The 12,838-nt window shown below is 41.8% G+C and overlaps 1 protein-coding gene across 3 annotated transcripts in view; it reads right to left on the bottom strand.

Annotated features, from left to right (window-relative positions):
• Nucleotides 1-12,838, bottom strand: part of LOC140478526 (erythroferrone-like) — an 88,215-nt gene that overhangs the window by 33,975 nt on the left and 41,402 nt on the right. For all 3 annotated transcript variants that reach the window (XM_072571783.1, XM_072571784.1, XM_072571785.1), the window contains 3 exons: nt 12,262-12,464; nt 10,190-10,298; nt 4,928-5,018 (listed from right to left, as the gene is read on the bottom strand). In XM_072571783.1, the coding sequence (XP_072427884.1) occupies nt 4,928-5,018; nt 10,190-10,298; nt 12,262-12,464 (403 nt within the window). The remainder of the gene's footprint in view (nt 1-4,927; nt 5,019-10,189; nt 10,299-12,261; nt 12,465-12,838) is intronic.

The raw sequence follows: 12,838 nt of genomic DNA, 5'->3' as shown, positions 1-12,838 counted from the left end.
GGCCACCCCTCAGCCTCCGATGTTCCAGGGAAAACAGCCCTAGCCTATTCAATCTCCCCCTTTAGCTCAAGTCCTCCAACCCTGGCAACATCCTTGTAAATCTTTTCTGAACCCTTTCAAATTTCAAAACATCTTTCCGATAGGAAGACCAGAATTGCACACAATATTCTAAAAGCATTTTCAGTGAGATACAAAATAAAATTCACTACAGTATTAAGCTAGTTGAATGTAAGGATATTGCTAAAGTTGATAATGAACTTTCAGTAGGTATCCAATAACATTCTAAACAAGAGTCCTATTAGACATGAAGCATTATCTCTGTTGAGTAATCCATTATGTTAAAATGATACACAGTGGTAATATTGTATTTGTGAATGGTTTTGATCATTAATACTATGAAACTATAAGATTACAAGATGTAGGAGGCAGATATAGGCCATTCACCCTCAAAGTTTGTGAGAAGATTTGTAGCTCGGGTGCTCGTTGTTGTGGTTCTGTTCGCCGAGCTGGGAATTTGTGTTGCAGACGTTTCGTCCCCTGTCTAGGTGACATCCTCAGTGCTTGGGAGCCTCCTGTGAAGCGCTTCTGTGACGTTTCCTTCAGCATTTATAGTGGTCTGAATCTGCCACTCCCGGTTGTCAGTTCCAGCTGTCCGCTGCAGTGGTCAGTATACTGGGTCCAGGTCGATGTACTTATTGATTGAATCTGTGGATGAGTGCCATGCCTCTAGGAATTCCCTGGCTGTTCTCTGTTTGGCTTGTCCTATAATAGTAGTGTTGTCCCAGTCGAATTCATATTGCTTGTCATCTGTGTGTGTGGCTACTAAGGATAGCTGGTTGTGTCGTTTCGTGGCTAGTTGGTGTTCATGGATGCGGATTGTTAGCTGTCTTCCTGTTTGTCCGATGTTGAGTCCGCTCCACTTGATGTGATCAAGGCTGATCTGATAATCCTCAACTCCACTTTCCTGCCTTTCCCCATTACGCTTGATTCCCTCCCTGATTAAAGTCTGTCTCTCTCAGCCCTAATGACCCAGCCTGTACAGCGACTGGGGTTAAAAAAATTCTACAAATTCACTACCCCCTAAGAGATGAAATTCCTCCACATCTCTGTCTTAAATGTACAACTTCTAATTGTTAGAATATGCCTTCTGGTTCAAGACTCTCCCACAAGGAGAAATTAACCATCTGCATTTGCTCTCTCAAGTCCCCTAAGAATCTTACATGTCTCTTGATAAAATTACTATTCACTACATTCAGTATTAGGTCACTGAAAGAAAGGATCTCCCACATTTCTTTAACTGGTTAAGATTTCCAAATTGCCTCTTCACTTTCTCGTACTTTTGACATTTTAACCACTTGGTCCACATCTTTCCTAGGCTGCTTCTTCACTCAAGTGAGACCTCGGCATTCTAAATTATCTTCTCAGTTTTGCCTCACCTTTCAGTGTTCCAACATTGGTTGTGCTGCCCCCATGAGGGCAACCCTTATTACTGCAGCTCCATTCCTTCCCTCACCTTAGTTCCATGTCCCATTCCCACCTGCGGATCGCACGTCTGTTCCCCAGCTCATTCTGAATCAAGCTGAGCCTCCGTTAAGGTGTAGAATCTCTCCACCATTCACAATGCACCCATCTCTTGGATTTGCTTGAACTGTCCAGTAGAAAAGAGTTGTCCGCAACTGCATCAAAAAATGCTGCTACTTTTTGACAATTCGGTTGGGATTCTAGATCAATTTCATCTCCTCCATACCCTCGTCCCATCCAAACCTCCTTAAATCCAACACTCCTGAAATATGGATAATGGGGCCAGAACTGAACACAGCCTATGATGTCAAGAACAGTAGACAAAAGAGAAAAGTTGGAAGATCTTTCTATTTTCAGGAATCAATCTTTCCCCTCCCCTCCCAGAGCCCTGAAGAGAAACGTGGAGGCTTAATATTGGACAGCAGTAGAAAAGAGTTTAAACATAAAAATATAGTAAGGGTGAGCGCAGAGCTGGAGTAATAAGGATAGACTTGTTAGACGTTGGGCTGCACTTAGGGTTTGGTTAGAGTGAGTAAGCTGAGCAGAACTCCACCATTTGGAGAGAGGGCTGGGAGAGGAAAGTGTTTGGATGGGGAAAAGGAAAAACACAGAATTCTCACGGGTCTTGAAAATGATTTCTTTTTTACAAACTTGTCTATGCTGACCAAGTATAAACTAAAACTAATCAAGAAATAGTAGGTTCAGTACAATACTGCAATCATTCTGTGCCTTTTCTATCTTCAGACTCTGTTAATAATATGTTAAGAGAGTTCTGTTTCAAGCATGTATTTGGCTTAATTCTGTCTATGAATTGAACAAGACAGGTTTGAAGTGTTTGGTTAGCTGTTGGCTGGAATCAATGTTAATGTCAACTGCAAGTGCCCAACTCGTGATATATATTCTAATTAGACAGCCTGTCAGTGCAATACAATTTAAGATTGATGCATTGCTGATGTTCTGCCACTAAACTCCACTTTATATTTAGTATTTACTAATTTATGGAATGTGTAACTGAGATAAATTAGGAATCTCACTAGCATAGAATTGCTACTGTGCAGAAAGAGGCCATTCAATCCATTGCGCTTGCTCTGGCTCTTCATTACCGAGTGTCAATCTCCTGCCTTTTCCCCATATCCCTGTACACTATTTCTATCCAAATAACCACCCAATGCTCCCTTGAATGCCTCAATTGAAGCTGCCTCCACCACACTTGCAGGTAGAGCATTCCAGACCCTAACCACTCGTGGTGTGAAAATGTCATTTCTCACTTCACCCTTGCTTCTTCTGCACATCACTTTAATGCCATGCCCTCTTGTTCTTGTTCCTTTATCAAGTAGGAACTGCTTCTCCCCATCTACTGTGTCCATCCCACTTGTGAATTTGGAAACCTTTATTAAATCTCTTCACTCCAAGGAGGACAGTCTCAATTTCTTCAATTAATCCTCATTACTGAAGTTTCTCATTCCTGAAAGTATGCTTGTAAATCGTTACTGGACTCTCTCCAATGCGTTCACATCTTACATATGGTGTGGCACCCACAATAGTACACAACACTCCAGCTAAGAACTAACAAGTGTTGTATACATGTTCATCATCATCTCTCCACTCTTGTACTCCCTACTGTTATCAATAAAGCTGAGTAAACCATGTGCTTTACTTATTGTTCTCTTCATTTGTCCTGCCACCTTCAACAATCTGTGCATGTATACACTCAGGTTCCTGTATGCCTGCCCCCTATTTAGAATTGCAACAAAGTCAACTAGCTTGATCCTCATAGAATATGAGTTCTCTGATTGGGGCTGTTAATCTGATCCAGTCATGATGTGAAGGAGCCAATGTTAGACTGGGGTCAGCAAAGTCAAAAATCACATAACACCAGGTTATAGTCTAACAGGTTTACTTGAAACTGTAAGCTTTCAGAGCCCCACTCCTTGTTCAGGCCACTAGCGAGAGAGAATACATCTGGCACAGAATTTATAGCAAAAAATCAAAGGGTCGTACAACTTACGTGAATGTACTGAACAAACCTAGATGAAGCTGCCTCCACCACACTTGCAGGTAGAGCATTCCAGACCCTAACCACTATTAGGTTTTTAGTCAGTTAGAATGGAGGTGTAACTTTGCCTGATTAATATGTAAATCTCTGCACCAGGATAACTTCAAATTTTATCAGAATTATGGTAAAAACCACACAACACCAGATTATAGTCCAAAACTTCTGAAAGCTAGTGCTTCCAAATAAACCTGCTGGACTATAATCTGGTGTTGTGTGATTTTTAACTGTGTCCACCCCAGTCCAACATCGGCTCATCCACGTCAGAATGAAGGTGACACTTTAGATCAGACAATGCATTTTAAGGTGTGAGGTCCTGTTTCAAGTCAGTTTGTATCTCATATTGGAGCCAGACTGGTTTTACTTCCAAAGTAGGAATTTACAAGATGCTACATTGACTGACTGTCTACAGATTGTGTGCTTTCTGAATAAAATAGAATGTACCCTGTGAGAGGGATTTGCGTGTGTGTTTGTGGGTGGGGGGGAGTGAGAGGGGGAGAGAGTGTGTTGTGCTTGAGAGAGAGTGTGTGTGAGTGTGAGGTAGTATATGCCTGTGAGAGAATGCAAGTGTGTGTGTGTGCGAGAGTGTATGTGGCTATGAGAGAGGGTCTGTGTGAGTATGTGAGCTGACTAAAACGATAAATATCAGGGATGTTGAGATCCAGCATGCCTGATTCAGTGAGATACAGTGCTATTGTCAAAGTCTATTGATGATAAAATGCCAGCCTCTGAAGAGTTATTTCACTGCTTATTTTGTATTGCCTTTGAATCGTCTTCTTACCAAAATGCATCATCTCTGCATTGAGATGGAGTCGCCCTGCACCAGATGATATCTTGGAGGTGAAAAAGATTGTGGATAACAACGCAAAACTGGGAGATAGCAAATCAGTTCCATATTTTACAGCAGTTCAATGCTCTTTTCCATTCATACCAACAGAACAAAACATTGGGCTCGGTTATATGGCTGCTTGTGCTATCAATCACTGAGTTGGCATTGTCAAGCACTGTCACCATCACCATCCTCATCCCCTCTCAAATCCAACTCTCTGGGAATTCTGGACAAGAAAGTCAGAACCAAACACAATCTAAGATTGTATAAGAAAAAAAACAAATGAAGCTAACAGGACCCTTTTTAATCTAGGGATCAATTACTCTTCTCTTCATATCCTACAATACTATTTCTGTCCCTTGCCTATTACCAATGTGATCAGGAATGTTTTGTTAATTCACTTCACAATTTTGCTGGTCGCTTCGTGTTAAATCTGAGATCTAGATCTCGTTGGATTTGCTTATTGTTCCGCTGTAGAATTCTGTTTGATGGTCCCTTGGCAACAGTGGATTATCATCACTTACGCATTATGCTGGCATAGAGATTCAATGCAGATGAGGATTCGGATGTTATCATGTGGTCTACTGTGCCTTCTTCTCTGGTGCTCTCTGTGCTCTGAAAAACAAAGAGGAAACACATTGATATCAGTGAAAACAAAAAGATTTTCAGTTCCAATGAGGGAGTTCCAGTGAAGTGCCCACCCACAGCAGAGCTGTAGGGTCTGAGCTGGAATTGGAGTGGCCCTTTCCACCTCTTGCCAACGCCACCAAGGCTGTACACAATGTGGGGAAATGAAAAGTTAGCTTCCTGAATGCTCTGCCTTAAAGGAGTCTGGCTGAAAATCAGCAAAACAGTGTGTGCATCTCTGTGTCTGCCATCCACTCCTTCGAAGTGAGGCTTGGGCACTCGTGTTGATGTGGATTCATCCCGAATATCACTTCCCACTAGGTTCTCCTCCTCGCCTACTCTTTATGCCGTTTTGGTACAGAATTGTTCAGAACAAAGAGTGCACTGCTTCACTGGTTATGTACATCAAAATCAAACTCGCCTTGCCTTGACATGTCTTAACTGTGCTGCCTGGAATTAGCAGGAGGCCTTATAATCTGTCAGCGCAGTGACATTAGGATTTTGTTGATGGCGTCGAGGAATAAGGGAATAGTTTTGGAAGGTGACGTTGAGATAAATGACCAGCCATGATCTAATAGAATAGGCTTGATGGGCTGAATGACCAACTCCTGTTCGTTGATTTGAAATAAAACATATGTGAATAAGACAAATGACATGGTAAATGATAAATGTTGATCCTCTGGTGATAATCATTAGTTAGTGTTTGCACAATTTTGCTTTATCTGGCTGTGTAGGCCTCAAGGTCTACGCATGGTAATGACTTCCGAAATCAGAAAGAGAATGATGGCTCGGTCCATTATGTCTTACACAGGGATTGGTCAGTTAGTTAGTTCAGTTGGCTGGATGGCTGGTTTATGATGCAGAGTGTTGGCAACAGCATGGGTTTAATTCCTACACTAGCTGAGGGTACCATGAAAGACTCACTTTCTCAATCTTTCTCCTTGGCTGATATTTGATGACCGTCACGGTAAGACACCCACCAGTCATCTCTCTCTAATGAGAGAGTAGGGCGACAGTGACTTTACCTTCATATGTGATGACAGAAAGACAACTTGCAGGAAAGTGAATGCGTGTGCTTAGTCTTGGACTGTATTCACGAATAGTAATTTAGCAGTGATCAGAAAACTGTTGACACAAGATTATTTAATCTGAGGTGTAATTGGCTCATGTCTTAGGAATGTCAGAGTATAAACTACAGCTGCTGCTTGGAAAGCTAGCCATTTGCCTTTGTGGGTAGTGGTAACAGAGGTGATAGGCAGAAATGTTGCCTGGAGTATGGGGGTTGCTCCTCCTCAAAAGGCTCCTTTAAGATTTTCAGAAAATTTCCAGGCTACTGCATCGAGCTGTAATTACACCCAAATTTCTTTCAGAAGCTGAACCTGGAAGTCTTTTTTTCACTTCATGCAGGAAACACTCTGCTTAGTAATTGTCAGGTTGACTTTCGAAAGGCTTCTTTTCTGATTCCTGGATAGAGTCATAGAGTCATACAGCATGGAAACAGACCCTTTGGTCCAACTTGTCCATCCTGACTAGGTTTCCCAACTGGTCCTATTGTTTGTGTTTGGCCCATATCCCTCTTTTTTTATCTGTCCAAATGCCTTTTATATGTTGTCACTGTACCTGCATCTACCACTTCCTCTGCAGAGAGAAGCTGACAGAGTCACTAATTTTGGTTTTTATGACTGCCCAGAAGCTCTATTGTAAAGACAGATGTTACTCAACATGATGGATCATTAGATTACTTACAGTGCGGAAACAGGCCCTTCGGCCCAACAAGTCCACACCGACCCGCAACCCACCCATTCCCCTACATTTATCCCTTTTGCCTAACACTACGGGCAATTTAGCATGGCCAATTCACCTGACCTGCTCATCTTTGGACTGTCGGAGTAAACGGGAGCACCTGGAGGAAACCCACGCAGACACGGGGAGAATGTGCAAACTCCATACGGTCAGTCGCCTGAGGCGGGAATTGAACCCGAATCTCTGGCACTGTGAGGCAGCAGTACTAACCACTGTGCCACCGTGCCGCCTTCTGCCATTTCTCCCATCTCCAGCGAGACACCAAGCACATCTTCCTTTGACCTTTCCTCTCAGTATTCCATAGGAACTGGTCACACTGGTCCACGCCTCAATCACCTCTTACTTTTCTATGGCTTCCTCTGCAGACGAGCAAAGGAGTTGCATTGCTTGTTCGTTTACCTCCTCCCTCCTCACTGACCAGGACCCCAAACACTCCCTCCAGGAGAAACAAGTGTTGACATGTTCCTCTTACAATCAAGCCTACTGTATTCACCACAGGTCTCCTCTGTATTGGGGAATCTGAAGGTAGACTAGTTAGACTTTGTGAAACACATGCACTCAGTGTTGCCATCCAGTATGATCTGAGAAATGCCTGAGACATAATGGAATGAAGGAATACGTGACGGACATATTAAGGAAGAGTTAATTGGGGTGTAAATTGGATGTATAAATATGGGAGCTTGTAATCAGTGGCGTATGAGTTTTATGGAATGTGGCTGGTTGAAATAAAAATCTCACATAAAAGTGTGGACTGAATTCAGTTTAAATACATTTATCATTTGGAGAATGGCATTTGGTCTACAAGGATAACCCCAAGCTTTTAGTTACTTGTCATTTTAATCCCCCACCTTCCTCCCACTTTGACATTTTTGTCTTTGACCTTATACAGTGTTCCCTGGGCACTCAACACAACCCTGAGGCACAGCGTCTTATCTTTTTGCACAGCACCTACAGATCACTGGGCTCAACACTGAGCCAACAATCTTAGATCAAAGTATTTGCCTCCATCTTGTTCTATGTCTTATTTTTGCTGGTTTGGATTTGTCATGGTTCTTTATCCCTTCATGTTACATTTGGACAGCTGTTGTACAGCCATTCACACTCCAGTTTTAATGTCTTTATGATATTCAGTTCCACTGATTCTTGGCTATCATATCATGGAACCTGTTGTCATTTCAGCTCCCGAGCCATCCATCAAAAAAACTATAGGAATCCTGCGATGTAAAACGAAGCCAATTCGGCCCATCGAGTCTGCACCAACCCTCCGAAGAGCATTCCACCCAGAGCCACTGGCCATCCTATCCCTTTAACCCTGCATTTCCCAAGACTAACCCAGCTAGCCCACACATCTGTGGGCACTGCAGGACAATTTAGTAAGGCCAATCCACCTAAACTGCACATCTTTGGACTGTGGATGGAAACCATAACACCCTGGGGAAACCCACGCTGACAGGGGGTGAATGTGCAAATTCCACACACCGTGGCCAAGGCTGGAGTTGAACACAGGTCCCTGGTGCTGTGGACAGCAGTGCTAGCCACTGAGCCGTCATGCCACCATTACATATCATGTCCCTCCTCCCTTCTACAGGTGCAAAACACTTACATTCTTCTCCTTTCTCAGTTCTGATGAAAGATCATTGACTTGAAAAACTTAACTTACTTCCCTTCTCCATCAAACTGCCTCACCTGCTGTGTGTTTTCAACATTTTCATTGTCACTTAATGAACCTTTCTGTTCCCTTTTAAGTGGAGGTACTTCAGTTAAAGAGAATGGATCCTTTGGATCAGTGGATAGCATTTCCAACACTGTGATAGTAGCTGCATGATTCAAACTACTCTACACAATCCAAAATGCTCTTCTCATCAGCCCAGAGGGTAGGTTACAGCCAAAGGTGGTTGGAGGGGGAGGGCAAGATGTGTAACTGGTTGGAGTCCCATGTGGTAGAATTGATACCATTCGGGTTACTTGCTATCTTTTCAGCTGTTTAGCAATTGAAATATAACTTCTCACATTGTCTTATACTAGTCACATTCCAGCCCTTTTGTAAACTATTGCCCTCTGGTCACTGCTCTAGCTTGTCAAGGTGAGAATGTAGGTGTTCTGATACTGACTGTGATCAGGATATTTTTAATGATAAGAACAGGGCGTTTCCTTCCCCTAGAAATGTGAATTCCAATCAAATAATTCCAGTTTTTGGTTTAATTTAGATGTGAAGAAGGTTGGTTTTGCTTCTCACACACCTGTACTGATTAAGCACACCACATACTCTCAATTCTTGCTTTCTCCCTCTCTCCCTCTCTCTCTCTCCACCTGCGACACACACACACACACACACACACACACACACACAATGCTTTTACAGATTATATTAGCTCAGTGTCTGATTTGTGATCTCCAGTCTCCCACGTGGATGGACTGTGGTATTTGAATAAATTCAACAATTTGAAATTGAAGTGAGGGTCTGGTAAAGTGAAGGGTGACAGCAGGTTGTCAGCTTTCTTTTCATTCTTTAGTGAAGAGACTGATTGCTACATCAGATGAACTTTAAACGACACGCTTAGTATAATCCATAAAATATGTCATGTTATCTGCAGGCAGCCTTCTTTTACAGCCCCTTAATGTCCAATTTAAAAAATTAAAATGAGCTTAAAGTTCAGAATAAGACTGGTCGATACTCATCATTGCAATAAGATTCCACACGGTCAACAGGAAATAAGCAGGAACATGGAAAATAAACAAAGGAGAGGACAATGCACAAAACACACCCCAAACCACTGTGTGTCAAATTGTTATCTCAAATAGCTCAATCATGCACCATCCAAGCAATACATAATTAAAACCATCAAAACCCAAAACACTGACAGGACAAAGATATTTCACAACACATACACCAAGCTCAAGAGAGTTTCAGCATCAGGCATCAAACTGACATGGAATTACTGCCTGGAAAGCAATTCCTATTTTCTATTCTTCATAGAATCCAGAGAACATCATTTGTTTTGTGTGTTTTCCCATTACTTTAGAGGGTGAGTTGCCTTTCCTTTGGCGATCCTGAACATGAATGCCATTTGTTTGCTGTGAGTTGAAGCTACAACATGGTTTGAAAAGAAGCACAAATTCTACTATGGCAGCAAACCAGCTCCATATTCGTTTCCGCAGAAATGAAAAATTTCAAAGAGAAGGTAAAATCTTATCTATCGCAGCTGGAGACATTTTGACTGTTCTTATCAGAGCTGTGTGAGCTTTGAATAAGATGTGTAAGCAAAGCAATATTTCTTGAATAAACATTCCTTATGGACAGGCATCCAGCTGTCTATTCACTCTCGCACAATTAATTGCTTTCCTGATCTTCTTACCAATATGTAGGTTGGCTGAGAACTGGTAGAATCCTGCCATTGGGGCCACGTATTGGCCAGTAGTCAGATTCAGGCCGATCCCTCGCAGGAACACACCATCCTGCTCAGGCTGAAAGGAAGCAGACACATTAAATAACAAGGTGCATCCAATTCAGCAAACATTAAGCATTAAGATCTTAAGAACTGACAGAGTCCTCTAACTTGCATGCATTTTTTACAAAGTCGTTAGACCGCTTCAAAACGATGGGGCAAACTGTTGTTAATCCATGGAATACAGGCTAAGGTGTTAAGTACCTATCATTATCATGAATGGAGATTGTGGATCAAATGCAATCTGGCTGGGCTCACGTTATATTCTTACAGCAATTTAAAAGGGACCTCTGATCCATCTATCTGGATTGGACTGAGATTAGACCCTCGCACGTGCAGGTCAAGTGAGTTGGGACATCAGGAAAAACTGGAAGGGAATCAGGTGGTGAAGTCAGTCACAACGTTTCCATCATAGCTTCGCTCTTTCCATCCAGCAGAACCACTGAGCTCCATCCCCCACACATCAGTGAGGAGCTAAGACTACTGTCCCTCCAATCCATGCCTGATATCGTATGCTAATAATTCCAAGGGGATAGCCAGGCAATCTTCCAACTGGGATGGAAAATGTCAAAGAATTCTATTACACTATTTACAGGATCAGGCCATTCAGCCCAATGAGGCCATCGAGCTGTTCATGCTCTACATGAGCTTCCTTCTTCATCTAACTCTCTCAGCATAACTTTCTATTCCTTTCTCCCTCCTGCATGTACTTAGCATAGATGTATTCATTGGAAACTATTTGCTGCAACTATTACTTGTAGATAATGAGTTCCACATTCTAACTTCTCTCTGAGTAAATATGTTTCTCTTTATTTGCCAAATGGATTTATTAGTGACATCCTATATTTATGGACCCTGGTTTTAGTCTCTCCTACAAGTGAAAATAGGTTATTATATCTACTCTGTTGCAGCCCTTTATAATTTTAAAAATGCCTATAAGATTGCCTCTAAGCTTTCTCTTTACTAAAGAGAAATATGCCAGCCCATTTAGCATTTCCTTGATAGTTATATTTTCTAAGGTCTGGTAGCACAATTGTAAATCTCTTTTGCACCTTCTTCAGTTCTCTGTGCCCTTCTCTTATAAAACCTCATATGTTACAGTTCAGACAACCCCACTGTACTTGACTAGACTCCAAGCTACATCTCTTATTGAATTCTATTCCGGAATGGACTTGTGGGTATTGCTACATGTTTATACATTTATTAACCAATGCTGCTACTTTAAATCCCTTTGCATCTTTTCACTATTTAAGTTCTTCTTTCCACAGGGCATGTATCCTCCTCAATTTTCCAATCACAATGAACTACCTTACACTTCTTGTTGAACTTCATTCACCAAGAACATGCTCATTCTGCAAGTTGGTTGTCATCTTCATGTATTTTTTTTTCACTGTCTTGTTCAGAATTGGTTATAATCCCTGTCTTGGTATCATCCACAAATTTTGAAACCATACTTCTAATTTTCCAGTTCAAGTTGTTGATATAAATGGGGAATGGCAGTACTGTGGGCCTCCTTTCTCTCTACTTCGACCTCAAATACCTACAATGTAGTTCTCAACTTCACTAAGGCCTACAGAAAGCTTAGCCATGTTCTTCTTTGGTGGTCTACATCCACTGAATTGGATTCAGAGATCCTTGTGTGCTGTTGCAAAGCAGGTCCACTGCAACAAAGCAAGAATTTCCAGGATGCATAGAATGAGAATCCATCTCTCATGAGTGCCAGCCTTCAGTATTGTGTGACCTCTAATCCAGAATAATGGACCTGGATGAGACAGGGTGAGAAAGATTGGTACATTTCCTTTCGCTTTGGCCTAGTGTTAAATTAAGAGGTTATGGAACCATCCGATTCTCCCTCGTAAATGATTGCCTCATATATTAATGCAATATATTATTTCTATTTATGTATGTACATTCTTACTGCTCAATAATAGTAGTGTAGGAGTTTAAACTATGCTGGTCATGCAGGTTGAAAAACCACTCACAATATGAAAATTCTTCAGCTCCCTCAAACTCTTTCTGTTCATCACAAGGTCATCCTTTAGTTTGCAGTAAAAGGCTGCCTCCAGCCTATGATACGGGCCCATCTCCCTGGGTAACAGCGGGGGAAACGCCAGACCACCCTGAATTCCTGGACATTCCTGGCACTTTTCCTGCAATGTGATCCTATTTCTTTCTTCAACCACTTCTGCAGAAGAAAAATCAACTTCAGTTGAACACAGGAGGTCAATGTATCTGTTCATTCAAGACTAATCTGAATAACGTTGGGAATTTTCTTGTAATGTTTAAGTTGAGCTATTTGTGTTCTTTGACCAGTGGTGTACCACAAGGATCAGTGCTTCGATGCTAGCTATTCACAAAATACGGCGATGATTTAGATGTGGACATTTAATGCATTATTTCAAAATTGATGATGACAAAAACTAGGAGAAATGGAGAGCAGTGAGGAGCCAGAAAAGAAGGTTGAGTGTGATTTTGACAAGTTATGTGAGAGGGCAAATGTGTGGCATTTTATTATGAAGTTATCCACTTGGGCTGAAAGAACAGAATGGAAGAGTTTTG

This window comes from Chiloscyllium punctatum, chromosome 6 (genome assembly GCF_047496795.1).
Source record: "Chiloscyllium punctatum isolate Juve2018m chromosome 6, sChiPun1.3, whole genome shotgun sequence".
NCBI lineage: Eukaryota > Metazoa > Chordata > Chondrichthyes > Orectolobiformes > Hemiscylliidae > Chiloscyllium > Chiloscyllium punctatum.
This window is presented reverse-complemented; position numbering and strand designations above follow the sequence as displayed.